This window comes from Ovis canadensis, chromosome 17 (genome assembly GCF_042477335.2).
Source record: "Ovis canadensis isolate MfBH-ARS-UI-01 breed Bighorn chromosome 17, ARS-UI_OviCan_v2, whole genome shotgun sequence".
Taxonomy (NCBI): Eukaryota; Metazoa; Chordata; class Mammalia; order Artiodactyla; family Bovidae; genus Ovis; species Ovis canadensis.
This window is the reverse complement of record NC_091261.1, coordinates 53,908,676-53,935,961: the sequence shown is the minus strand read 5'-3', so window position 1 is coordinate 53,935,961 and position 27,286 is coordinate 53,908,676. Positions and strand designations below refer to the sequence as shown.

The following is a 27,286-nucleotide window of genomic DNA, read 5'->3' as shown; positions in this document are numbered from 1 at the left end:
CGTATCTATCATGTCTAACTTATGTAGTTAGTCATAAAGAGTGTCTTTTCTATTGAACATGCTTTCAATCATTAGTAAGTATTTCTGAAATGCCTACTATATAATCTCTACTATTCTGGGTACTGGGAATTAATCAATTAATTCCATGGTGGAAAAAAACCCAAGACAGTGCCCGTTTCTTTTTTTAATATATAAATCAATATGTATGTGTAATTAAAGACACAGACAGAGATGAAGTATGTATAAAAAGATAGATATCTCCAGGACTATAGCATAAAGTTACAGAGCAGTGAATAAGCCGTGAGTAAATCTGAAGGTATCGTGAAGAGAACAAATGCTTTTGTCCTAAGTGGACATCAGCATACCTCGATGCTGTCTTTATTCCCCAGGTGATTCTGAGGTGCAGGAGCGCCCTGGGCCATTTCAGGGATCTTCAGCAAGAACAAAATGCATATCCAGTAGAAATTGGTGAATATATACTCAATAATTTCTATAATTGTAATCACGCTGGCCCCACAAAATAGGCCCAGCTGACCACCAACATCTGCTGTAATAAAGCCAATAAAGAAAGTGAAATAATCATGCTTATTCCATAAAAAGCAAATTAAACATTACTAGATTTTAAATTATTTGAAGCTCAAAAGTTAATAATAGCTGATATATGAATATGAGCTAATGGTATTAAGTTTAGCATAAATAATGCAGTAGCAATAAATAATACCTTAGAGTAACATTCACATAATTATCTCAAAAAAGGGAGTGAAAGAAAACATAAATTCTATTTCCAAAAATACAACTCAAGGACTTTGGAGGGTATTAAATCTCAGCAAATTCATAAAACATCCTAGACAATCACACATTCATTTCTAAGTGGAGAACAGAATGGAGAACAGAAATTGGACACCAGGACAGCCTTACTGGTTAATGATACTTTCCAGAAACAGATTTCCAAGCAGTTTATGACCTCAAGTGTCTAAACAATTTCTTTGTAAGCATTTGCAGTATTTCATTGAACTAAGATATATGAACACAGTACTGCCTTCTTTTTAACAAGTTTTTCAGCATCTATAAGTCTTTATTGTTTGTGCTTTTTTGTGGCAAAATGTATATAGAATAAAATTAGCCATGTTAGTCAGTTTTAAGTGTACAATTCTGTGGCATTAAGTATATTCCCATTGTCATAAAATCATCACCAGCATCTGTCTCCAGAACTTTCTCATCTTCCCCAGCAGAAACTCTGTCCTCATTAAATACTGACTCATCACTGGCCCCTTCCCCAGTCCCTTGCATCCACCACCCTATTTTTTGTCTCTGTGAATCTGACTCCTCAAGCACTGCCTTTGTAAATAGATTACATTACTAATCTTTTCCTCTTTGCCCTGAGCCATTCTTAGGACAATGTTATTTTTGTAAGACCTGGCGACGGATTGAGTATGAACGTGAAAGTTGCTCAGTCCTATCTGACTCTATTGGAGAAGGCAATGGCACCCCACTCCAGTATGTGACCCCATAGACTCTATACAGTCCATGGAATTCTCCAGGCCAGAAAACTGGAGTAGGTAGCCACTTACTTCTCCAGGGGATCTTCCCAACCCAGGAATCAAACCCAGGTCTCCCACATTGTAGGTGGATTCTTTACCAGCTGAGCTACCAGGAAAGCCCATCCAAGAGCACTGAGGATTCTGCATTGTGTTGAGGAGATTGGCTCAGCCACCAGGGTTTGACCTTGGTCACTCAACCTGACTCTGATTCCTGTTCTGTCTGTTCCGCAACCTCCTCTGAGAGACAGTGAAATCTGGAATTCAGTGGTTAAGTTTGCCAAGGACTGAATGATGGAGAAGCATGAACAGGTAGTGTTTGTAACTTAAATGCAGATTTTACTTTTTCAGGTTCTTTGCAGCCCAGTCTGGGTGGAATTTGTTGCAGAGGTCAGTGACGCTGATATTCGACCCAGACATGCGGTTAGATACATCTGGGTGAAGGCAGATGCTGAGTGACCATGAGACCATGCACTGTACCCTGTACTGTGCACAGTCATGGCTGATTCTTTGCAACCCCATGGACTTCAGCCTGTCAGGTTCTTCTGCTGTCCACAGAGTTTTCCAGGCAAGAATATTGGAATGGGTTGCCATTTCCTTCTCCAGGGGATCTTTCAAACCCAGGGATGGAACTCATGTCTCTTGAATCTCCTACATTGGCAGGTGATTCTTTACCACTGCGCCACCTGGGAAGTCCATGAGCCCTGCCTTACTTCTGAGCACCCCGCTGCATTTGCTGGAGACATGTCCAGAGACTGGAAAGGTGTCAGATTTACATGACAAGTGAAAGACAAGCACCATGGATTATTTTTTTCCATTGATAAGCTAAACCTTAAATATGAAAGGAAAATAAACTGATAGAAATTTTTTTTAAATTGAGGAACAGACATTTCTACAAAGAAGACATGCAGATGGCTAACAAACACAGGAGAAGATGCTCAACATCACTCATTATCAGAGAAATGCAAATCAAAACCACAATGAGGTACCATCTCAGGCTGCTCAGAATGGCTGCCATCAAAAAATCTACAAACAATAAATGCTGGAGAGGGTGTGGAAAAAAGGGAAACCCTCTTACACTGTAGGTGGGAATGCAAACTAGTACAGCCACTATGGAGAACAGTGTGGAGATTCCTTAAAAAAACTGGAAATAGAACTGCCTTATGATGCAGCAACCCCATTACTGGGCAAACACACCAAGGAAACCAGAATTGAAAGAGACACGTGTACCCCAATGTTCATCGCAGTGCTGTTTACAATAGCTAGGACATGGAATCAACCTAGATGTCCATCAGCAGAAGAATGGATAAGAAAGCTGAGGTGCATATACACAATGGAATATTACTCAGCTATTAAAAAGAATGCATTTGAGTCAGTTCTAATGAGGTGGATGAAACTGGAGCCGATTATACAGAGTGAAGTCAGTCAGAAAGAAAAACACCAATACAGTATATTAATGCATATATCTGGAATTTAGAAAGATGGTAACGACAACCCTATATGCAAGACAACAAAAGAGGTGCAGATATAAAGAACAGACTTTTGGACTCTGTGGGAGACGGTGAGGGTGGGATGATTTGAGAGAATGGCATTGAAACATGCATATTACCATATGTGACGTAGATGACCAATGCAAGTTCGATGCATGAAGTAGGGCACTCAAAGCCGGTGCTTGGGACAACCCAGAGGGACGGGGAGGGGAGGGGAGGGGGTTGGGAGTTCAGGACGGGGCGACACATGCACACCCATGGCTGATTCAGGTCAATGTGTGTCAGAAACCACCACAAAATCTAAAGTAATTGGCCTTCAATTAAAATAGATAAATTAAAAAAAATTGAGGAACAGCTAGATAATACTTACCAAGTAACTCAGAGACACTCACTGCTTTTTGCTGCTGGGTTATCTTATAGTTTAAGTCACTATAGTTTATTTCAATATTCACAAGATTCTCCCTGGGGATAAAAAAGAGTTCATTGAGCTCAAGATTGTCAGCCCAATTTTATTTTTTCAGCTTTTGAATTACTTTCTCTTTTTTGGTTACTCATATAAACATTGCCCACACTTGAACATGTGGAATATAATTAAATTTATCTATCTTTGATATTTGCCAACTTTCAATCATATGAAAAGAAATCTATGGTTCTGCTGATATTTTTGACTTTGTCATTTTGACCATGTACTTGAGGTAGGTGGGCAAGCATATTTTATCAAACAGTTAGGTATCTTATTTTGTACCTTTAAAATACTTAGACCTAAGCTAAGTTGCCCTCTTTATAGCATCAAACCTTGCTTCTATCACCAGTCACATCTACAACTGGGTGTGGTTTTTGCTTTCGCTCTGTCTCTTCATTATTTCTGGAGTTATTTCTCCACTGATCTCCAGTAACATATTGGGCACCTACCAACCAGGGGAGTTCATCTTTCAGTGTCCCATCTTTTTGCCTTTTCATACTGTTCATGGGAAAAAGCAAAAATCCTGAAGTTGTTTGCCATTCCTTTCTCCAGTGGACCACATTCGAAATAACATTGATTGTATTCTTTGCACCCAAAGATGGAGAAGCTCTATACAGTCAGCAAAAATAAGACTGGGAGCTGACTGTGGCTCAGATCATGAACTCCTTATTGCCAAATTCAGACTTGCCAAACTGAAGAAAGTAGGGAAAACCACTAGACCATTCAGGTACAACCTATATCATATCCCTTATGATTATACAGTGGAAGTGAGAAGTGGATTTAAGGGACTAGCTCTGATGGACAGAGTACCCGAGGAACTATGGATGGAGTTTCGTGACATTGTACAGGAGACAGGGATCAAGACCATCCCAAGTAAAAAGAAATGCAAAAAAGCAAAATGGCTGTCTGAGGAGGCCTTACGAATAACTGTGAAAAGAAGAGAAGTGAAAAGCTAAGGAGAAAAGGAAAGATATTCCCATTTGAATGCAGAGTTTCAAAGAACAGCAAGGAGATATAAGAAAGCCTTCCTCAGTGATCAATGCAAAGAAATAGAGGAAAACAATAGAATGGGAAAGACTAGAGATCTCCTCAAGAAAATTAGAGATACCAAGTGACAATTTCATGCAAAGATGGGCTCAATAAAGGACAAAAATCATAAGGACCTAACAGAAGTAAAAGATATTAACAAGAGGTGGCAAGAATACACAGAAGAACTGTACAAAAAGATATTCACAACCCAGTTAATCATGATGGTGTGTTCACTCACCTAGAGCCAGATATCTTGGAATGTGAAGTCAAGTTGGCCTTAGGAAGCATCACTATGAACAAAGCTAGTGGAGGTAATGGAATTCCACTTGAGCTATTTCAAATCCTAAAAGATGATGTTGTGAAAGTGCTGCGCTCAATATGCCAGCAAATTTGGAAAACTCAGCAGTGGCCACAGGACTGGAAAAGGTCAGTTTCATTCCAATCTCAAAGAAAGGCAATGCCAAAGAATGCTCAAACTATTGCACAATCACACTCATCTCACATGCTAGTAAAGTAATGCTCAAAATTCTCCAAGCCAGGCTTCAGCAATATGTGAACTGTGATCTTCCAGATGTTCAAGCTGGTTTTAGAAAAGGCAGAGGAACCAGAGATCAAATTGCCAACATCTGCTGGATCATGGACAAAGCAAGAGAGTTCCAGAAAAAACATCTATTTCTGCTTCATTGACTATGCCAAAGCCTTTGACTGTGTGGATCACAAGAAACTGTGGACAATCCTGAAAGAGTTGGGAATACCAGACCACCTGACTTGCCTCTTGAGAAACCTATATGCAGGTCAAGAAGCAACAGTTAGAACTGGACATGGAACAACAGACTGGTTCCAAATAGGAAAAGGAGTACGTCAAGGCTGTGTATTCTCACCCTGCTTATTTAACTTCTATGCAGAGTACATCATGAGAAATGCTGGGCTCAAAGAAGCACAAGCTGGAATTAAGATTGCTGGGAAAAATATCAATAACTTCAGATATGCAGATAACACCACCTTTATGCCAGAAAGTGAAGAACTAAAGAGCCTCTTGAAGAAAGTGAAAGAGGAGAGTGAAAAAGTTGGCATAAAGATCAACATTCAGAAAACTAGGATCATGGCATCTGGTCCTATCATTTCATGGCAAATAGATGGGGAAGCAGTGGAAACAGTGGCTTTATTTTTGGGGGCTCCAAAATCACTGCAGCTGGTGACTGCAGCCATGAAATTAAAAGACGCTTACTCCTTGGAAAGAAAGTTATGACCAACCTAGACAGCATATTAAAAACCAGAGACATTACTTAGCCAGCAAAGGTCGGTCTCATCAAGGCTATAGCTTTTCCAGTAATCATGTATGGATGTGAGAGTTGGACTATAAAGAAAGCTGGGCACTGAAGAACTGATGCTTTTGAACTGTGGTGTTGAAGAAGACCTTTGAGAGTCCCTTGGACTGCAAGGAGTCCAACCAGTCTATCCTAAAGAAGATCAGTCCTGAGTGTTCATTAGAAGGACTGATGCTGGAGCTGAAACTCCAATACTTTGGCCAGTTAATGCGAAGAGTTGACTCATTTGAAAAGACCTTGATGCTGGGAAAGATTGAAGGCAGGTGGAGAAGGTGATGACAGAGGATGAGATGGTTGGATGGCATCACTGACTCAATGGACATGAGCTTGGGTAAACTCTGGGAGCTGGTGATGGACAGGGAGGCCTGGCATGCTGCAGTTCATGGGGTCACAAAGAATTGGACACGACTGAGTGAATGAACTGAACTGAACTGTGTTGCCCTCTGTTGCCCTGGGCTACCCTCCCCCCCTCCCCCCATTAGGAGAGGTTCTGACCACCTTTTGTGACAGTCTTAGCTGACTTATTCTATTCTCAGCCTTTATTCTAACACGGTAGCCCTCACAGGCATAGACAGAAGGTTTGGCAGATGGTCTTTTAATTCTCATTCGACAAAGGTAGTATTTATTTTTGTCTCAGAGATTGTTTAGTATTGAATTAGACATGACATTGTGTTCAGTACTAATTACTATAGCTTCATTTTAAATGCATTCATGTCATGTTGGTATTTAGGGAAAATAATTTTTCTCCTGACCTAATAACTTTTCTGTGCTTCATTCCTGAGAAACTGGGAAAAGACATTGAAAGTAAATCTCTACTGAGTATATGATTTACAAATGCTTGACTGTGTGTCTAACTTTAATTCAAATCTGGGTCCTGTTCTTTGTGACTTATGTGGTCCTGGAGAAACCACCTTCTTTTCCCGGGTCTTGGTTGCTTCTTCTGTGGTCAGGATTTCAGTTCTGTGGCAAGAAGCAATTAAATAATATATGCAAAGAACTGATACAGAACCTGCATCTATTGTGCTTTTGATAAGTGGTAGTCATTTACCTTATATCATTAGTATTTTGGGCAGAGGCAGTTTTCTCACTGTTTTCTGGAAATCTTTATATGCAGCCAGAGTGGCTAAATAACTATTTTGAAATAACTCTTATGTACACTTACCATCTTCAACCCAGACACTACCTTTAAATTCATTAATACATCGAATTGCCTCTTGGTATTCTACTTGATGTTCAATAGACATTTCAAATATTCGAAGTCAAACTTTAGATATTTCTTCATTTTTAATGCAATAACATTTCACAGCTAATCCATCAGTATTTGCTTTACCTTCAAATATACCCAGAATCCAACCTCTCACCCATCCACTGAGAGCACCTTTGCCTAAACCTCCATCATCTCTCACCTGGATTTTTCTAGTCACTTTCTGGTTTCTCCTTCTACTTCTGAACTTAGTGTACTCCATCTCAACAGATACCCTCCGCTCTTCACACAAGAACCAAGGCAATACTTTTGCAACTTGTAAATCATATCACTTTCCTGCTGAGAGCTCCCCAGAGATTCGCCCTCTGTGGCGTTATGAGATTTCTGTCTACCACTGACCTGTTCATGGTGACTGATGCTTACCCATCCTTGGCTATCATCTACTCTGCTTCCTGCTACACCAATTTCCAGGCTATTCTACCCATATATAAGGTGCGCTTGTCAGCCTAGGACTTTTCTTGGCATGTGGTTTTCTTTCCTGAAGTGCCTTTTTCCCATTAATATTGAGACCAGCTCTTATATCACCTTAAAGCCTAACAATTTTCAAAGTGTGGTCATAGACCCCTACTGTGCATGCCTGCTTAGTCGCTCAGTATCAGATTCTTTGAAAACTCATAAACTGTAGCCTGCCAGGCTCCTCTGTCCATGGGAATCTCCAGGCCAGAATACTGGAGTAGGTTGCCATGCCATCCTCCAGGGGTGTTCCTGAACCAGGGATGGAACCCACACCTCATGGATTGCAGGTGGATTCTTTACCACTTGAGCCATCAGGGAAGCCCACACAGACCCCTAGGGATCCCTGTTATCTCTTTTGGAAGTTCACAAAGTCAAAATTATTTTCATAAAATACTGACATGTTATCTAACATTTCCACTATGATTGTTACTTCAAGAAAGCTGCAGTAGCCGCTTCTGATGCGGAACATCAATTTCACTTGAAGGAATGGCTGACAAACTATAGCTCTTAAGAATGCGAAATCTGGCAGAGATTTTCAAAATAATGAACAAAATGAGCTTGTTGCATCCAGAATAACTGATAAGACTTGAGGTCAATAATACATTTTAAGCTTTTAAAATTAAAGCTTAAAAGTTAAACTTTTAAAATTAAAGCTAAAGTTAAAATTCTGGAAAATTTATGTCTGCTATGATGAGCTTGATAACTCAACTTTTAAAGACTTTTATGATAGGAAACAGAGAAGGCAATGGCAATCCACTCCAGTACTCTTGCCTGGAACATCCCATGTATGGAGGAGCCTGGTAGGCTGCAGTCCACGGGGTTGCTGAGTTGGACACGACTGAGCGACTTCACTTTCACTTTTCACTTTCATGCATTGGAGAAGGAAATGGCAACCCACTCCAGTGTTCTTGCCTGGAAAATCCCAGGGACAGAGGAGCCTGGTGGGCTGCTGTCTATGGGGTTGCACAGAGTCAGACATGACTGAAGCGACTTAACAACAGCAGCATGATAGGAAAAGTAATGTTATTACACTGCAATGTATATTACATAATAAAATAGATTGATATTTGGAAAATGCTCATAGCTAAAAGAATTTTTCTAATGCCCAATAAATGATGTTCCAAACCATGCACAATGAAAGACCCATTCAAAGTGCAAGTTTGTATAAAGTGCAAGTGAGTATAAATAGAATTGCATATGAAAAATTCACTGATATGTTTTGACATTTCAGAGATGACAGCTTTCAAATGCCACCCCACCCCTTTCTTGTCCTCAAAGAGTTAAAGTGATGAGAAAGCCATGCTCTTCCCCCTTTGGCACCTGGGAAAGTTCAACCACACAGACCTTGGCCCTCATCTCAGATTGTTTGTCCAAGTCCTACCTCAAAACCATAAGGCCAGGCAGACCCAGCTGCCTTTTCTTGTTCTCTCACAAACCAAGAAAAGTTCTGCCTGGGAGCCTGCCCTTCTGTTCACAGAAAGTGTCATTATGTGAACAATAAGTACATTTTTCATACCCTCCTGATGCATGTATGGCAGCATGAATCTCAACAGTGCCATCAAATGTTGAAACTGGAGCCTATTATACAGAGTGAAGTAAGCCAGAAAGAAAAACACCAATACAATATACTAACGCATATATACGGAATTTAGAAAGATGGTAATGCTAACCCTGTATGCGAGACAGCAAAAGAGACACAGATGCATAGAACAGGCTTTTGGACTCTGTGGGAGAGGGAGAGGGTGGGATGATTTGGGAGAATGGCATTGAAACATGTATAATATCATATATGAAACAAATCGCCAGTCCAGGTTCGATGCATGATACTGAATGCTTGGGGCTGGTGCACTGGGACTACCCAGAGGGATGGTACAGGGAGGGAGGAGTGAGGAGCGTTCAGGATGGGGAACACATGTATACCTGTGGTGGATGCATGTTGATGTATGGCAAAACCAATATAATATTGTGGAGTAATTAACCTCGAATTAAAATAAATAAATTGATATTAAAAAAAATAAAGAGTTGACCTCAGTCCCTCTGGGCAAATGACAAAACACATACTGATGTTAACATGTAAGAAGCTAGTCTTGTTGATTTTTGATGTATCATCAAAGAAAAATATCACAATTATCTATAAAGGCTTTAAAAATAAGCCTCCCTTTTTGAACTATACATTTGTTTCATGCAAAGTTGTCTTCATGTTCTCCAACCAAACAACATAACCCAACAAATTAAATGCAAAAGTGAGAATCCAGCTGTCTTCTCTTTTCAGACACTGAAGACATCTACCACATCCTAAAACAATCCTACTCCTCTTCCTAAACATTTTTGAAAATAGTTAATCTTTATAAAAACTTTTACTTATGTTACTGTATAGCACATTCATTATTGTTGTTTTAAGTGAATCAATAAATTTAAGAAGTCACACCTCACTTTCCTAATATGGCAAATATTGATACTTAAAGCTCACATGAAGGAGAACTCACTGGACTCCTCAGTGATTCTGAAGACTGTAAAGGGACTTTGACACTGACAAGTTTGAGAAGCACTGGGTCTTTGCTCGGCTATCACCCTGCCAGGACCGTCTTACTTGATCTCAGTCCTTCATGCTGAGACCAGCCCTCCCTGACTCTGACTCCTTCTTTTCTTTCCCTTCCCCTCCCAGGCACTCAGCACCATGGCTGATTGCCCCATGTATTTATTGTCCATCTTCACTCCTCAGGGGATGCGTGCAGCATGGCAGGGGTTTATCTTTTATGCACAGAAGTTATCTCTAGTTTTTAGAGCGTTCCAGAATACTGGCACACAAAAGGCACTCATTTCCAATTTGTGAAATGGACAAATAAGGGAACAAATCAAAGAAGAAAACAACGAATGAATAAATTTATAAATATTTAACCTCTCTGTCTTTTAAACTGAGGTAAATATCAACTACCTGATGGTTTTCATATGCAACAATAGTTTCATTAAGAAAGATCCTATTATGTAATGTAATATGTAAATGGGAAAAGATTTTGGAATAGATATATGTATATGTGTAACTGGATCAGCTGTACATCTGAAACTAACACAACATTATAAATCAGCCATCAGTTCAGTTCAGTTCAGTCGCACAGTCGTGTCTGACTCTGTGACCCCATGAATCGCAGCACGCCAGGCCTATAGTCCAATATAAAATAAAAAGTAAAAAAGAAAAAAGAATAGGTTCTATTAGCAATGATTCCTGGAATTATGTGGTATCTTTAATAGCTGGGAGGCATGGTTGTAAATCACTCTCCTGATTGTTTACCATTTAGAAATCAATATTCCCAAATAGAATTAATTCAAAATATGTCATTAATATGTTTACTTAATTTCCATTGGTTTAACCCTGGGTAACAGGGGAATGTACTGCGTTTAAGTAGCTAAGCAAGGGGTATCATAATATTTGCAAATAATAACACAGCAGCCAAAGTGAAGGAAATAATAAGGTTGTTTTGGACGTTGAGAAATTTTAGCAATGTTGCAATCTTTTTGTGATCCAAATTTACATGTAAACTGATAATACTGTTTAATTTCCCAAGCACAAAAGTTAGAGCCATTTTCCAAAATTATCTATTTGTGTTTTGGAGAGAAGACAAATTCAACCCCTATAAAAATATCACAAGGTTTACTCAGCTCCTCCAAAGTGAGTTACTTGCTAGTAATTTGGGTCTCTTTGAAACTACATTTCATGGTGATAGGAAAATTTTTCAGAATTTAGATCCAAGAATACTTGTTTATGTCAAGAGGTACAATTATAAAATAAAATCTGGATTTTAATGAGGGTAAGAAGATCAAAGAAAAAATAGAGTGTTTATCCCATTTATAAAACACTAAAAAATGCTTCCACATGCTTAAGTTTTAGTGATGGATTAATTGAGGGGAATAATTTTTTTTATAAACCAAATCATTTTATACAAAATTTACTTGAAAATTCATTCAATTAAACAAACATTTATTTTGCTAATGAAATTGGCCTAAATTGAGCCACAATTCACTTCCATAGGGTCTGCTTCAATCAGGCTAATCTTCTCACCTCCTTCTTGATGGAATCCAGCAACTGCCACTTGGGGCTCCAGACTGGTCATAGTCTTGGGCTGGTTTGTGCCACCACCATCACACTTCATGATTAAATTAAGAGTGCTTTAAACCCTACTGATGCTAAGCTTTTGTAACTGCTTTCCTAACAAACTGTATGCTCTTTCCTGGTGGCCCGGTGGTAAAGAATCCACCTGCCAATGCAGGAGATGCAAGTTCGATCCCTGGGTCAGGAAGATCCCCTGCAGAAGGAAATGGCAACTCACTCCAGTATTCTTGCCTGGAAAATCCCATAAACAAAGGAGCCTGGTGGGCTAGAGTTCATGGGGTCGTGAAAGAATCAGACACCACTTAGCAACTAAACAACAACAACAAACTCTTCATGTTTTCTGATTAACCACTCTTCGATTTTTGATCTCTGTACACAAGGCACATTTTTAATTATATATGTGATTCCTAACCCCTGGTTCTGTCTAGGATTTGGATAGCCCTGAGTCCAGCTGTGTTTGTTTAGCCACTCGCCTTAGCCCTCCCGGCACGGGCCTCTGCTAGTCACAAGCCTGCAAGGTCCCCATGCGTCAGTTATAGGATGAGGTTAATGGGTAGCTACTTACAGTAAGATAAATTTTAGGAGAAAAAACAACAACATTCTCTAGAGTCATTTTGTATAACAATGAGTTTTTTTTCTGACTTCACCAATATGTCTCTAAAATAAAGTCCACATCCTCTGCATGATAAACAGGGAGCCCAGGAGATTTTTTCCAGCCAAAAAATCACATGAAGTGCTCTTCTCAGGCACAGCTAAGTATAATAGGAATAATATTATAAATACATCAGTTTTCCATATTAAAATGAAATAGAGGCATCTATACTAGAGACAGAAGTGCTGACAAAGATATAGCTGCAAATTTTCTAGCTTTCTATCTTTTCATCCAACTGTTTAAAGTGATGCCCTATCAACTCCATCTTAATGAAAAGACTTTTTCTTCCTGATTTGAAAGATCATTTTATTGTCTAGGAATTTACACTGGGAGAATGCTTTTTTGTTTATTTCATTAAAATACATACCAGCTTAAAACCTGAAATATGCTTTCAAAGTCAGATACTTGGCTGTACAAAAGTAAATCCACATTTAATTAATTAATATATTTTATTATAATAGACTTAAGTACAAACACCAAATGTATTATATTGATATTTCAGGTCCTCAACTTAAAAATATGAATAAAATACAAAGATAAATATTATGATGCTGCCTGATTTTTAAAACATTTTTTATGAAGTTTGATTTATTTCTGATAGGAGAGTGATATAGCAGGAGACCTAATATAATCTTTAGTTCATCAAAATTGTAGTGATGTGTCCCTGTGGAAAATATACAGAGACCAGAGTTTAGGTTTGGGGCATAAATTCTCTGTGTGCCACTAAGGACCTTCACAGGACAATTCACTTGAAATGTATTAACTTTACTCCTTTCCTCTGTAAAATGAGAATAATTTGTATTCCCTTTAATTAATACAGTTATTAGTATACCCAAACTTTATAAAATATGTGGTTGTGCTTAGCTGCTCAGTCATATCTGACTCTTTATGACTCTGTGGACTGTAGCTCGCCAGGCTCCTCTGTCCATGGGATTCTCCAAGCAAGAATACTGGAATGGGTAGCTGTTTCCTTCTCCAGGGAATCTTCCCAGCCCAGGGATTGAACCCAGGTCTCCTGCATTGCAGGTGGATTCTTTACCATCTGAGCTAGCAGGGAAGCCCAAGAATATTGGACTGGGTAGCCTATCGCTTCTCCAGGGGAACTTCCCTACCTAGGAATTGAACTGGGGTCTCCTGCATTGCAGGAGGATTCTTTACCAGCTAAGCTGTAAGGGGTTTTCATGTTTTCAGTCATGTTAGCATTATTCCCCAGTTGGGCCAAAAGTGTAAGATCATAAGCAAATTATTCAGTCCTTATTTCACTTTTCACTCAATTAAGTTAAGGGATTGAAAGACAAGCTCTTTTCTACATTTAAAATTCTAGGCTTTCATTGATGATTCACTGCTGTCAGCCCTTGCTTCCTGTGATTGATCAGAATTTCATTCCTGGAGTCTTTGAAAGTAAAGAAAATATGTATGTTAATTAGAAATAATATATAAGGCTGAAACAAATACCTGATATATTGCTGGCTTTGATTCAACTTCTTGGAAAGATATTTCAAAGCTTTTTGGCTTGGAAAAGTAGAATAAGAAATGAACGCAGGGTATTCTGTTTCTTCACAAGGTACAGGGCAGCTGGAATTGTGTGTTCCCACCGTACACAATCCCTTAACTTCAATGTGGTCTGAGATGAAAATTAGGACAGGATATTTGGAGAAAAAGATTATTTCACACTGGGGAGGACAGAGCTTTTCAAAATTTTATCATTTCACTTTCACTGTGCAAGAATACTGGGGTGGGTTGCCATTTCCTTCTCAAGGGGATCTTTCTGACCCAGGGAATGAACCCACATCTCCTGCTTGAACGTGGATTCTTTACAGTCAGAGCCTTTAGGGGGAAATCCCTATGTTTAAAACAGTGGTTAACAAGTTCAATCACTGCTTCCTTAATGAGTGGTATTTATATTCTGTTTACATTTTAGTACAAATAGAGCAAAGAAGACAATATAAATCATAGGGGTTAACCTTGAATTCATGGTGTCACTGGATTCATATCTTTGCTAGAAGTAAGAATTTCTTACCAGAAAGTCTCTGGGCTTGCTTTCATAAGATATTAGATATTTGGATAAAAGATGGAAAGTTTTTGTGACCTTACATCACCTTGAGAGGAGCTTAGGAACATCATCTTGAAAGTGAGTGACACAGGTTTAAACCAAATGTACTCTTGGGCTTGTTTCAATAAAGATGGTATGGATCGTGCTGTGGGGTGCTGAGGTCCTCGGGTCTGGGGATGCAGTGACTTTCTCACTTAGTTCCCTGTCCTCTGGCTTCTCCTCAGCAACCACAACTCCCATGTGAGTGTGTCTTGGGAAGGGAGTGGTGTTTGCCCACAGGCACTTTTGGACCAGTGACTGGGCCCATCTCGTTGCTCTTTGTTTTCAGCAAATGTTCCAGTTCTTGTTTTCCTTGTGGTTTTGTTACTGAAACTCCAGTGAATCCTTTGTTCACCAAGACCTTGAATAAGGACCAACTTTGGGCTTGTTTTCTAGATTCTCCTACTGATACTCCTCTGAGAATGACTTTTGTAGGCATCCCTTGGTTCTGAAAGATGACTGGCAATAACCTCCATGTTTTCCCTACACACACACACACACACACCCATCCACATATACATGCACAGACGCATACATGCACGTGCACACACACATGCACTCTTCTGATCCCATTTCCCCATAAAACTCCCCCAAGAAGTAACTGCATGCACGATATTCCCCCAAACTTCACATTCATCCTTTTTCAGGGAAAGGAAATGACAAGAAATTTGACAATGTAATTTTAACTCCTCACTTAGTAATGTGACTTCTGCATATTCAGCTTGTAAAGCTGTTTAAAAATATCAGATCATTTCTACCCATGCCCATTCCATGAAATATTTTACAGCCATTAAAAGGAGTCTCTGAAATCTAGTCCTGCTTTCCTGGAGTTATTTCTGCAACAGGTTAGATAAGCAAGTTTCATAGAAGAGTATATAGTATGATTCCATTTTAATAAAATAACCAATGACTTAAAATCATAAATAGAAAACTATATTTGTGGAGAAAAATATGGTAGAATGTACTGGAGTGTTAACACTGGTTGAGAGTTAAGGTAAGAGATATATAAGTGAAAAATGCTGTTTAAGAGGAAGCTGTCTCCAGTATGTGTGTAATGTACATTGTGATTCCATTTATGTAAAAACTATCCATGCACACTTATATATAAGTTACATATAGTGAAATGAATGAGGAAAAGAATGATCACCTAAATTGTGACAGTAATTTTCAAAGTGATGCCATTTCTATTGATTTTCAGGTGAGTCTTTCCTATTCTGTAATGTTTGAACTAATCACAAGCGTGTTTTATGTATGTAATAAGAAAAACCAACAAAGCTACTTTCATTATAAAAATGTTTACAGTTTTAAAAAATTAGAAGTAAAAACCACAGCTCTCTTACTGGCACTTTGATAGTGCATATCTTTGATTTAGACGTATTTTGAAGTAAGAAAGGCTTTTCATTGTGTTTTACTGTGTAAGCTATTGTTATTAAATTTAAGAACATTGAAAAACTACCACTTATAGTCTCTCTTGTTTCATTTCCGAACTATCTATAGTATGATTTAAAGTCTTGTATGATTCTGAGCAACTTTCATATAAATCTTGAAAGTAGAGAAATAAATTAAGCCACTTACCGAGTATAGGAGACACACAGTTGTAAAACTTTTGTAGGTCACACTCTATCCCATTTCCTTAAAAATAAAAAGGGTAAATATAGAGACTTTACATTTTATGAAATGAGTGAAATAATGACAAAAACACTCTTCATCTATCCTTTTGCAAAAACTAGTGTGAAAACACAGTACCTGATGAAAATGCACACTGGGAGGAAGAAAATAATGTTTTTGTTTTCTTCCATGTTTCTTTCCATTTATCTATTTCATTTAAAATCTTAAGACCCTGATGCTAGAAAAGATTGAAGGCAGGAGGAGAAGGGGATGACAGAGGATGAGGTGGTTGGATGGCATCACTGACTTGATGGACATGAGTTTGAGCAAGCTCTAGGAGTTGGTGACGGGCAATGAAGCCTGGCATGCTGCAGTCCATGGGGTTACAAAGAGCTGGACGTGACTGAGAGACTGAACTGAACTGCAAGTAGGAATAATGATTTCCAACTGTTCATATCTTTGGAATTTAAACTCACTTTTACATTTGTCGTCTCATTCTTTCCTACGGTGATTGTAAGACATGCAAATCACCATTTTACAAACAAAGAAACCAAGTTTCAGAAAGTGGCTTGCCTAAGCAGTTAGGGGGCTTAGACTCATCTCTTCACCTTCTATCCAGCTCCCTATATCCATTGATTTAAATATGCATAGACCCACGCACCTGGTGGGGCTGCCTATTGTGGTAGGATGGGGCAGGGAAGTAGCACTCCCTGTGGAACACCTGCTGTGAACCTTGGGACAGAATCAATCTCAATCAGAGCTGGGTTTCATCCCAGGCTGATTCTAAAACTTCAGTCTTTGCATCTTAATGCAGCACTTGTCTCTTGCTATAACCCATGCATCTCTGGGGTGAGCTCAAAGTTTATTCAATGGTCCTGAAAACAAACAACAGAGAGTGTCACTTACAGTCTGTGGAGAAGTTCAGCTGACAAGGGGGAAGTGTGCTTTGGGAAGAAGTGAAAATAAAAAAAGAAAACTCTGCCTTGAACACTGAGTCTATGAGAAGTCTCTCTTACCACACTGTGGCTTACTTCTTGAATGATATTTCTCTCATTACCAAGAACAATGTGCTTCCCAGGTGGCTCAGTGGTAAAGAGCCTGCCTGCGATGCAGGAGATGCAGGTTCAATCCCTGGGTGGGGAAGATCCCCTGGAGGAGGGCACAGCAACCCACTCCAGTATTCTTGCCTGGAGAATCCCAGGGACAGAGGAGCCTGTCATAGGCCAGGCCATGGGGTCGCAAAGAGTCAGACACAACTGAAGTGACGGCACGTACACATCAAGAACAATGAAATTTTGGAAATGATCCACATCTGAAAGGCTGATTTTTAGAACTACCTCTACAATTTGCTAGTGGGAGTTCTTCAGCTAGTTCATTTAATGTGTATAAAACTCATTCCTCATCTGTTAGCCAACTTGGATAACTAAGTATCAAATCAAATAAGATATATTTCTGTAAGCACCCCAAAGTTTGTGCAAATGTCATGCTTTGTGTTTTACATTTCATTTTGCCTAGTGTCCGGTTCTTATTAGTTATTTCATTTTTATTTTGTTTTGTCAGAAATGATACATTTTAAAACTGTGACATTATTTTTCATATATCAATTTGGACCCTTTCCTGTAACTTCGGAATTTTCAGAGCCAGAATTAGCAGTTTTATAGAATGCCAGTTTTGGAGGAGCCACAAGACCAAAAATAAAAATTCTAGAAAGAAGGAAGTGATGATTCTCAAAATATCTGAGAAGCTCTTTGCCGAGTTGCAACCCTTGTTGTAGGGGCAGCATTATCATGTTCATGTGTGAGTGTGTGTGTGGTGTGTGTTAGTGTTTGTGTGTGTGTGCATGCGCATGGGGTGTGTGATGGGCCATCACATGGGGAACTGGTAAACTTGTAGGACCAGACTGGTTTCACCCTTTAAATCACTCTACACTCCTTCATAAATACACTGGAGAATAGGGTGAAGGAAATCTGAATAGAAATATCCAGCTGTTACATGGAGTGAGTTCTGTGTCAAGCAGTTTTGAGACTACCTGCATACTCACTCCATCCCTATGACTTGTCAGGCCATGTAGGTTGGATACATTATGCTGCTCCTCACTTTCCAGAAGCTGCAGAAGTTAAATGCAAGGCCAGCTCCATCCACCCTGCTCCAATGCCCTGTCCAGGGCTCAGCTCAGACATCCATGGCTCTGAAAGCATTTCAGACTGGATGCAAAGGGGGACTACAGAGTCTTTCTAACAACAACGAAAAGGTCTCAACAAGGAAATATTCAGTATTGGTAAGAAGATCTACTGTTTCTTTCAAACAGAGAAAATCTTGATGAGCAGCTTAAGAGCACCCAATTGAAAATGTTGAAATCAGATTTGGGGACCGGCTCAGACAACACAAGGCTCTTTTCTTTTCCAGATATCTCTGCTAGGAGGTTTATTTGTCAGGTGGATGGTTTTCCAGCATAGAATTTCTTAAGAATGTGCAACAGCTCTCTGATACCTTTATTTCCATGTTTCAGATTAAGTAAAGAGTTATGGAATGGGACACAGCCTCTATTTACCAGGAAGAAGGAAAGGCAGACATCCGCACTGCTTCTTGATGTGCCAAGCTTTGCATTCCTGCAAGCAGCCAGAGGTGCTATAGGTCCTGAAGTTCTGCAGTTTCATGTGGGGATTGCATTCTCCCCAAGGGTATTCCTGATGGACTGTCTTAAGACAAAATAAACACCCAGGTCAGAAGATCTGTCTGACTCAATACACCCCTTTTCTTTTCTCTGAAGACTTTGATATTCTTTAGTTGACTACATTTGTCCACTATGCCTACTCTATTAACCTGAAAACCCCTGAAGTTAAGTCTACTGTTTGCCCTTTAATATCCACCCTAAATGCTCTGTGTTGTTCAGTTGTTAAGTCATGTCTGACTCTGCGACCTCATGAACTGCAGCATGCCAAGCTCCCGTGTCCTTCACCATCTCCTGGAGTCTGCTCAGACTCATGTCAATTGAATCAGTGATGCCTGTACCTGTAGTGAATCAATAAAATCAGACAAAGTGCTCCAAAACTGAACTCCTACAAGGAAAAAAATCATTTATTGACATATTTTAGCATATTTATCAACCCACTCACAAAACAGCAACCAAAATTATACACACAAAAAGATCCTTTAAAACAGAATCGAAACATGAGAACAGCTTATGGTTGCCAAGGTTGGGGGAAAATGGGCTGAGAGTGTGGGATTAGCAGATGCAAGCTAGTATATATAGGACAGATAAACAACAAGGTTCCACTGTATAACACAGAGAGCTATATTCAATATCCCATGATATATCATAATGGAAAAGAATGCAAAAATGATGTATATATATAGATATATATGTATAACTGAATCACTTTACTGTACAGAAGAAATTAGCACAACATTGTAAATCAACTAAACTTCAATTAAGAAAAGATCCTTTGGTGGTTGTTTAGTCCCACCAAAGATCCTTCACTGAGTACCTAATATGTGCCAGGCAATATGGTACTGTTTTCTTTATATTATTTCACTTAAACCTCAAAGTAACTGTGATTTGGCCACCTGATGCGAACAGCCGACTCATTGGAAAAGACCCTGATGCTGGAAAAGATTGAGGGCAGAAGGAGAAGATGGTTGGATGGTGTTGGAGGCTGAGATGGTTGGATGGCATCACCAGCTCAGTGGACATGAGTTTGAGCAAGCTCTGGGTGATGGTGAAGGACAGCTTGGAATGCTGCAGTCCGTGGGGTCACAAAGAGTCAGACACGACTGAGCGACTGAACAACCACAGAGTAACTGTGAAAGGACACATTAGCCCTTGGCCCTCAGTGTGCAGAGAGGAGATGGAAATTCAGGAAGTTAATCCTGAAAATTACAGAGCAAGGGGCTGCCAAGTGGAAACCTGTCAGACACTGGGATTCTAAGACCTGCTCTGCCCACTGACTTTTTCCTTCCTAGAAAGTCCTGTTGAGAAAAACCACAGTTCAGCCACATGAACTTCCTTCTTAATGCCCATTTTCAACTCAAAATTCAAAGTTGACTTGGGTTTGCTGGGCTTCCCAGCACTCACTTACACTATATCCGTGAATTTGGGTTTTGAGCCTCCCAGTAATGGAAACGTATCTGAACTGAAACCATTGAATTTCTGGTGATGTTTGAAATGCAGGAGAGAAAAGAGTTTTAATGAAATGTGTTATTATGTGTTTATGGGATCATTACCCCACTGAGGGACACAGCCTCTGTTTACCAGGAAGAAGGAAAGGCAGACATCCACACTGCTTCTTGATGTGCCAAGCTTTGCATTCCTTCGAGCAGCCGGAGGTCAGAGTTCCCTCAGACTCTGAATTTTGTGATTATATGTATGTCTTTATTTGATATTTACCTTCACCTGGCGGATGGTCACCCGTGTATGCATTCCCACTGGTGAGGACAAGCCCAAACCATCAAACTGCGGCACCTTCATGGGTGAATGGATTACAAAGGTGATCCCAGCGTCGACAAAGCCAAGGGTTGGGTCATCTGTAAATTCCTCCTGAAACAAACAAGTATTTCTTCTCAGATTACAAATTGATGTCAATTATGCACAAGATGAGTTTGTGCAGAATTTTGTGCAGAGTTACTCTCATGATAGTATTTGAATAACTTAAAAATCAAATACTTCATGTCAATATGAGATCTCCTTTTATATAAAAGCTGTGAAAATTAAACACCTAAAGACCTACTTTTCATGGTTAAGCTACACATCAAGGCCTCAGTCATTTTCTCCCGGTCACCTCTTGCCTGAGGCAATTTGAATAGAAATATGGAAGGTATGGTATCCTGACTGTCAGCCACCTGGTTCCCCTGGCCCTCTCCTCACCTGCCTCTTTAGTTTCTTTCTCCTTGGCTGTTCTCTTTACTTATTTGTCTCAGAAAATCCTTTGCTTCTTCTTTTCCAATTTGGATTCCTTTTTTTCCTTTTTCTGCTTTGATTGCTGTGGCCAAAACTTCCGGAACTATGTTGAATAGTAGTGGTGAAAGTGGACACCCTTGTCTTGTTCCTGACTTTAGGGGAAATGCTTTCAATTTTTCACCATTGAGGATAATGTTTGCTGTGGGTTTGTCATAGATAGCTTTTATTATGTTGAGGTATGTTCCTTCTATTCCTGCTTTCTGGAGAGTTTTTATCATAAATGGATGTTGAATTTTGTCAAAGGCCTTCTCTGCATCTATTGAGATAATCATATGGTTTTTATTTTTCAATTTGTTAATGTGGTGAATTACATTGATTGATTTGCGGATATTGAAGAATCCTTGCATCCCTGGGATAAAGCCCACTTGGTCATGGTGTATGATCTTTTTAATGTGTTGTTGGATTCTGATTGCTAGAATTTTGTTGAGGATTTTTGCATCTATGTTCATCAGTGATATTGGCCTGTAGTTTTCTTTTTTTGTGACATCTTTGTCAGGTTTTGGTATTAGGGTGATGGTGGCCTCATAGAATGAGTTTGGAAGTTTACCTTCCTCTGCAATTTTCTGGAAGAGGTTGAGGAGGATAGGTGTTAGCTCTTCTCTAAATTTTTGGTAGAATTCAGCTGTGAAGCCGTCTGGACCTGGGCTTTTGTTTGCTGGAAGATTTCTGATTACAGTTTCAATTTCCATGCTTGTGATGGGTCTGTTAAGATTTTCTATTTCTTCCTGGTTCAGTTTTGGAAAATTGTACTTTTCTAAGAATTTGTCCATTTCTTCCACGTTGTCCATTTTATTGGCATACAACTGCTGATAGTAGTCTCTTATGATCCTTTGTATTTCTGTGTTGTCTGTTGTGATCTCTCCATTTTCATTTCTAATTTTATTGATTTGATTTTTCTCTCTTTGCTTCTTGATGAGTCTGGCTAATGGTTTGTCAATTTTATTTATCCTTTCAAAGAACCAGCTTTTGGCTTTGTTGATTTTTGCTATGGTCTCTTTTGTTTCTTTTGCATTTATTTCTGCCCTAATTTTTAAGATTTCTTTCCTTCTACTAACTCTGGGGTTCTCCAACTCTTCCTTTTCTAGTTGCTTTAGTTGTAGAGTTAGGTTATTTATTTGACTTTTTTCTTGTTTCTTGAGGTATGCCTGTATTGCTATGAACTTTCCTCTTAGCACTGCTTTTATAGTGTCCCACAGGTTTTGGGTTGTTGTGTTTTCATTTTCATTAGTTTCTATGCATATTTTGATTTCTTTTTTGATTTCTTCTGTGATTTGTTGGTTATTCAGAAGTGTGTTGTTCATCCTCCATATGTTGGAATTTTTAATAGTTTTTCTCCTGTAATTGAGACCTAATCTTAATGCATTATGGTCAGAAAAGATGCTTGGAATGATTTCGATTTTTTTGAATTTATCAAGTTTAGATTTATGGCCCAGGATGTGATCTATCCTGGAGAAGGTTCCATGAGCACTTGAACGAATAATGAGAAAGTAGAAAAAGAAATTAAGGAAACAATTCCATTCACCATTGCAATGAAAAGAATAAAATACTTAGGAATATATCTACCTAAAGAAACTAAAGACTTATATATAGAAAACTATAAAACACTGATGAAAGAAATCAAAGAGGACACTAATAGATGGAGAAATATACCATGTTCATGGATTGGAAGAATCAATATAGTGAAAATGAGTATACTACCCAAAGCAATTTACAAATTCAATGCAATCCCTATCAAGCTACCAGCCACATTTTTCACAGAACTAGAACAAATCATTTCAAGATTTGTATGGAAATACAAAAAACCTCGAATAGCCAAAGCAATCTTGAGAAAGAAGAATGGAACTGGAGGAATCAACTTGCCTGACTTCAGGCTCTACTACAAAGCTACAGTCATCAAGACAGTATGGTACTGGCACAAAGACAGACATATAGATCAATGGAACAAAATAGAAAGCCCAGAGATAAATCCACACACATATGGACACCTTATCTTTGACAAAGGAGGCAAGAATATACAATGGAGTAAAGACAATCTCTTTAACAAGTGGTGCTGGGAAAACTGGTCAACCACTTGTAAAAGAATGAAACTAGATCACTTCCTAACACTGCACACAAAAATAAACTCAAAATGGATTAAAGATCTAAATGTAAGATCAGAAACTATAAAACTCCTAGAGGAGAACATAGGCAAAACACTCTCAGACATAAATCACAGCAGGATCCTCTATGATCCACCTCCCAGAATTCTGGAAATAAAAGCAAAAATAAACAAATGGGATCTAATTAAAATTAAAAGCTTCTGCACAACAAAGGAAACTATAAGCAAGGTGAAAAGACAGCCTTCTGAATGGGAGAAAATAATAGCAAATGAAGCAACTGACAAACAACTAATCTCAAAAATATACAAGCAACTTATGCAGCTCAATTCCAGAAAAATAAACGACCCAATCAAAAAATGGGCCAAAGAACTAAATAGACATTTCTCCAAAGAAGACATACGGATGGCTAACAAACACATGAAAAGATGCTCAACATCACTCATTATTAGAGAAATGCAAATCAAAACCACAATGAGGTACCACTTCACACCAGTCAGAATGGCTGCGATCCAAAAATCTGCAAGCAATAAATGCTGGAGAGGGTGTGGAGAAAAGGGAACCCTCCTACACTGTTGGTGGGAATGCAAACTAGTACAGCCACTATGGAGAACAGTGTGGAGATTCCTTAAAAAATTGCAAATAGAACTACCTTATGACCCAGCAATCCCACTGCTGGGCATACACACCGAGGAAACCAGAATTGAAAGAGACACATGTACCCCAATGTTCATTGCAGCACTGTTTATAATAGCCAGGACATGGAAACAATCTAGATGTCCATCAGCAGATGAACGGATAAGAAAGCTGTGGTACATATACACAATGGAGTATTACTCAGCCGTTCAAATGAAAAGAATTCATTTGAATCAGTTCTGATGAGATGGATGAAACTGGAGCCGATTATACAGAGTGAAGTAAGCCAGAAAGAAAAACACCAATACAGTATACTAACACATATATATGGAATTTAGGAAGATGGCAATGACGACCCTGTATGCAAGACAGGGAAAGAGACACAGATGTGTATAATGGACTTTTGGACTCAGAGGGAGAGGGAGAGGGTGGGATGATTTGGGAGAATGGCAGTCTAACATGTATACTATCATGTAAGAATTGAATCGCCAGTCTATGTCTGACGCAGGATGCAGCAAGCTTGGGGCTGGTGCATGGGGATGACCCAGAGAGATGTTATGGGGAGGGAGGTGGGAGGGGGGTTCATGTTTGGGAACGCATGTAAGAATTAAAGATTTTAAAATTTAAAAAATAAAAAAATAAAAAAATAAAAAAATAAAAAAAATAAACATGAATGAGATCTCTACTAGGAAAAAAAAAAAAGAAAGAAAATCCTTTGGCCGTCTGCTTCTCTTTGCAGTTAAAATATTTGGCTTGACTTAAAATTCAAATTTATTTTCTCCTAAAAGTAAAGACTTATACTACTTCTTTAGCACTAGTGCTTTTCTTCTGTAAATTGTATGTCAGATAAAGAATTTTTTACAAGAAAACAAATATGTATATATAATTGTCCATTACATAAAAGCATACATTTCAGGAGCTCAAGCTTTGCCTTATTGGTTAGGTTTCTTGGTTGGCTTTCATATTATCATAAAACGAAATTTCTGGTTTATCGTTTCTCTTTTTTTTCCTAAGAAGCCAGTAATTCTTCATGATTAGGATCAGAAAGGGCTTTTGGAGGCATACTGTGTTTATTCCTGTGACTCTGAGGCAGGAAGAGCACACTCCCAGGGACGGGTCAGAGTGAGCCTGTTTCTCCAACCCACAGCAGCGAGCACAGCTGGAAGGAACCCCAGCAGTGCAGACATGAGCACCAGGCATAGTTCCACTTCCAAAAGGCAGGACTCAGAGCAGCCGGTTTGTCAGAGAGGCACAAGAAATTTAAGATCAAACTTCCGGTGACTTTATTAGTTATAATTTCAAGTTATAAGCAGAAGGGGTGGCCTTGATGAGGGGCTAGGATGATTTTTCTTGCTAACAGTTAACTGCACATGCAACAATAAACCTGCTCAGTCTTGCGTTTGATACTCAGGACCCTGTTCTCCTAGCCCCACTATAACTCTCTAAGGAACACTTAACTGCTAGTCTGGAGAAATAGCTCAGCTCTATTTACTTACTGAACTTTGCACTGAATTTGCAGATTTTAATTGCACTCTAAAAACACTGGGGGAAATTCTAGCTTATAGAAGTTATTATATAATATTTGAAGTGAACATGTGGCTTATATTTAAATAACTTGAAAATATCAATGAACTAGATATACAAGTCTGGCTGTGTGTATCACAATGTGCAGTGCTGCGGACTCTTGAATGGAATACAGGGGAAGGGTGGCTTAGGAGAAATTCCTGGAAAGTAACCAATTGCCTTGTTCACTTGGATTGGGGAGTAGTTTGGTGAAATTCAGGGGTGCTACCTTTATTTTTCATCTCTGCCATTAATTGTGTGATTCTGAATTCTTCATTCAATAGCATTTCAAATCTTCATTTACAAGATCATAACAATGGAGTAGAATACCTCTAAGTGTGTAACACTACAAATGATTGTGCATGACAGAGGGTGAGGATCAGCCTTGGGTGAGAGTTACACCAGGTAGTCTTGAAGGAACACTTCTGAATTTCTTAGGAGCCTGGACAGCTGCCACCTAGGTCTAAACACTTAGAATCTACTTACGCCAATTACAAATTTACAAAACTGGCTTAGGCAAAGCCTGCTGATACAATATTTTTGCAAAGCAATATTTTTCATCACCTTTTCAGACTATAGATTTCTATGGTTTGTCAAATATCTCTGTACGGCTTCTTTCTAAAACATACTGCCTATTTTCATGAAAATCTAAACATTTATCTGAACACTAAAAATTCATAGGTCTTCTTGAATTACTATATACATTGAGATTTAGAAATCTTTAGTTTCCTTGTTTTCTGACATGAACATTTCCAGCATCATAAAAATGACAGTAAGTAACATAGCTAAAAATGTCCAGGTTATTCCTCTAAACTGTACATTTTCAATCTCCAAGTCTGTAGTTTCATCCTGAGAGTCTTGACTAAATTAATAATTAAAAAAAAAGAAAAAGACATGTGGGAACGATTCAACAGGGCACAGCGTCCTGAAATTCCTGTGCATTCTTGTTTGGCTTGAACCTTGGTGAAGTTTAAAGAAATTCAATACCTGATTGACATTGAAGAGCAAGTGTAAGCCTCTTCCAGAAACACTCACTTTTTCCTTCGCTTGGATATTTTCACCATGATTAAAGGTAAAACAGTTTCCATATTCAGTGAAGACATGTGCAAAATCCTCCAATATGAAAATAAAAAGAAAACGCAATCAGGTGAGTATTTTGGTCCTTTCAAAGTTTAAATGCTTATAACTTTCTTTTCTTACTCATAGTGCTGAGTGAGAAGCAAAAACAGCAGGAAGAATAGAAATCTGGCGATTTTAGTCTGTATTCCAAGAACAGCTTTATTTTCTTTCTTTCTTTTTTTTTTTTTTTGTAAAATGCACCTGTCAATTTGTATCTGCTTATCTAGTTGAGACATTTTCATATGCAGTTGACCCTTGAACAACAGGGATTTGAACTGCATAGACTCATTGTTTTAAAATAAATACCCACCACAGTTCAGCTCAACCTATGGTTGGTGGAATCCTCAGCTGGGACTTGGAACCACAGATAGGGGTTTCCCTTTAAGGACAATCCTGCAAGAAATATCACCAAATATTTCTGTCTTCTATCTTTCCTTATCTAACTGTATGAAAAAGGAGGTATGTCCCATGTGTATTCACACCTCCTGATATCATAAGGCTGAGCTAAGGACATGTGATCTTGGAGCAAATTTAAACTGATTCCCCATGGGAGTAAACTTTACCTCAATGCAAAATAATACAAAGAAGTAGCTTGTTATATTGATGAAATTTGAAGAAATAGTGCAACATTACCTCTGGGCCACATGGCTTTCCAAAAAATTCACATTCTAACAATGTGCTGCTGTTGAGATAAAAGCCATTTTCCTTGACAAACTCTGTAATGCTGAAGTTTCGCTCACTTGCAAGGAAATCAATAGCCTCTTTAGAGCCAGTAGAATTGGTACTGATTTCCTGAAGATGAAGGACTTTGGATACGATATTCCATAAGAAAAAAATAATGCCAAATGTGGCTGCAGCTTCTGCTTGGAACCTATTTGTGGGAATAA

At 38.8% G+C, this 27,286-nt stretch overlaps 1 protein-coding gene across 1 annotated transcript in view; it reads right to left on the bottom strand.

The window, feature by feature from the left end:
- Positions 1–266: 266 nt before the first annotated feature.
- The window catches only part of ASIC5 (acid sensing ion channel subunit family member 5), a 41,363-nt gene continuing 14,343 nt past the window's right edge, over positions 267–27,286 (bottom strand). Inside the window, exons 3-10 of the mRNA XM_069557605.1 lie at positions 27,033–27,270; positions 26,268–26,393; positions 20,416–20,565; positions 18,580–18,727; positions 15,996–16,052; positions 13,784–13,952; positions 3,399–3,490; positions 267–547 (exon numbers count right to left, since the gene is read on the bottom strand). Coding sequence (XP_069413706.1) covers positions 357–547; positions 3,399–3,490; positions 13,784–13,952; positions 15,996–16,052; positions 18,580–18,727; positions 20,416–20,565; positions 26,268–26,393; positions 27,033–27,270 — 1,171 coding nt within the window. The 3' untranslated portion in view covers positions 267–356. The remainder of the gene's footprint in view (positions 548–3,398; positions 3,491–13,783; positions 13,953–15,995; positions 16,053–18,579; positions 18,728–20,415; positions 20,566–26,267; positions 26,394–27,032; positions 27,271–27,286) is intronic.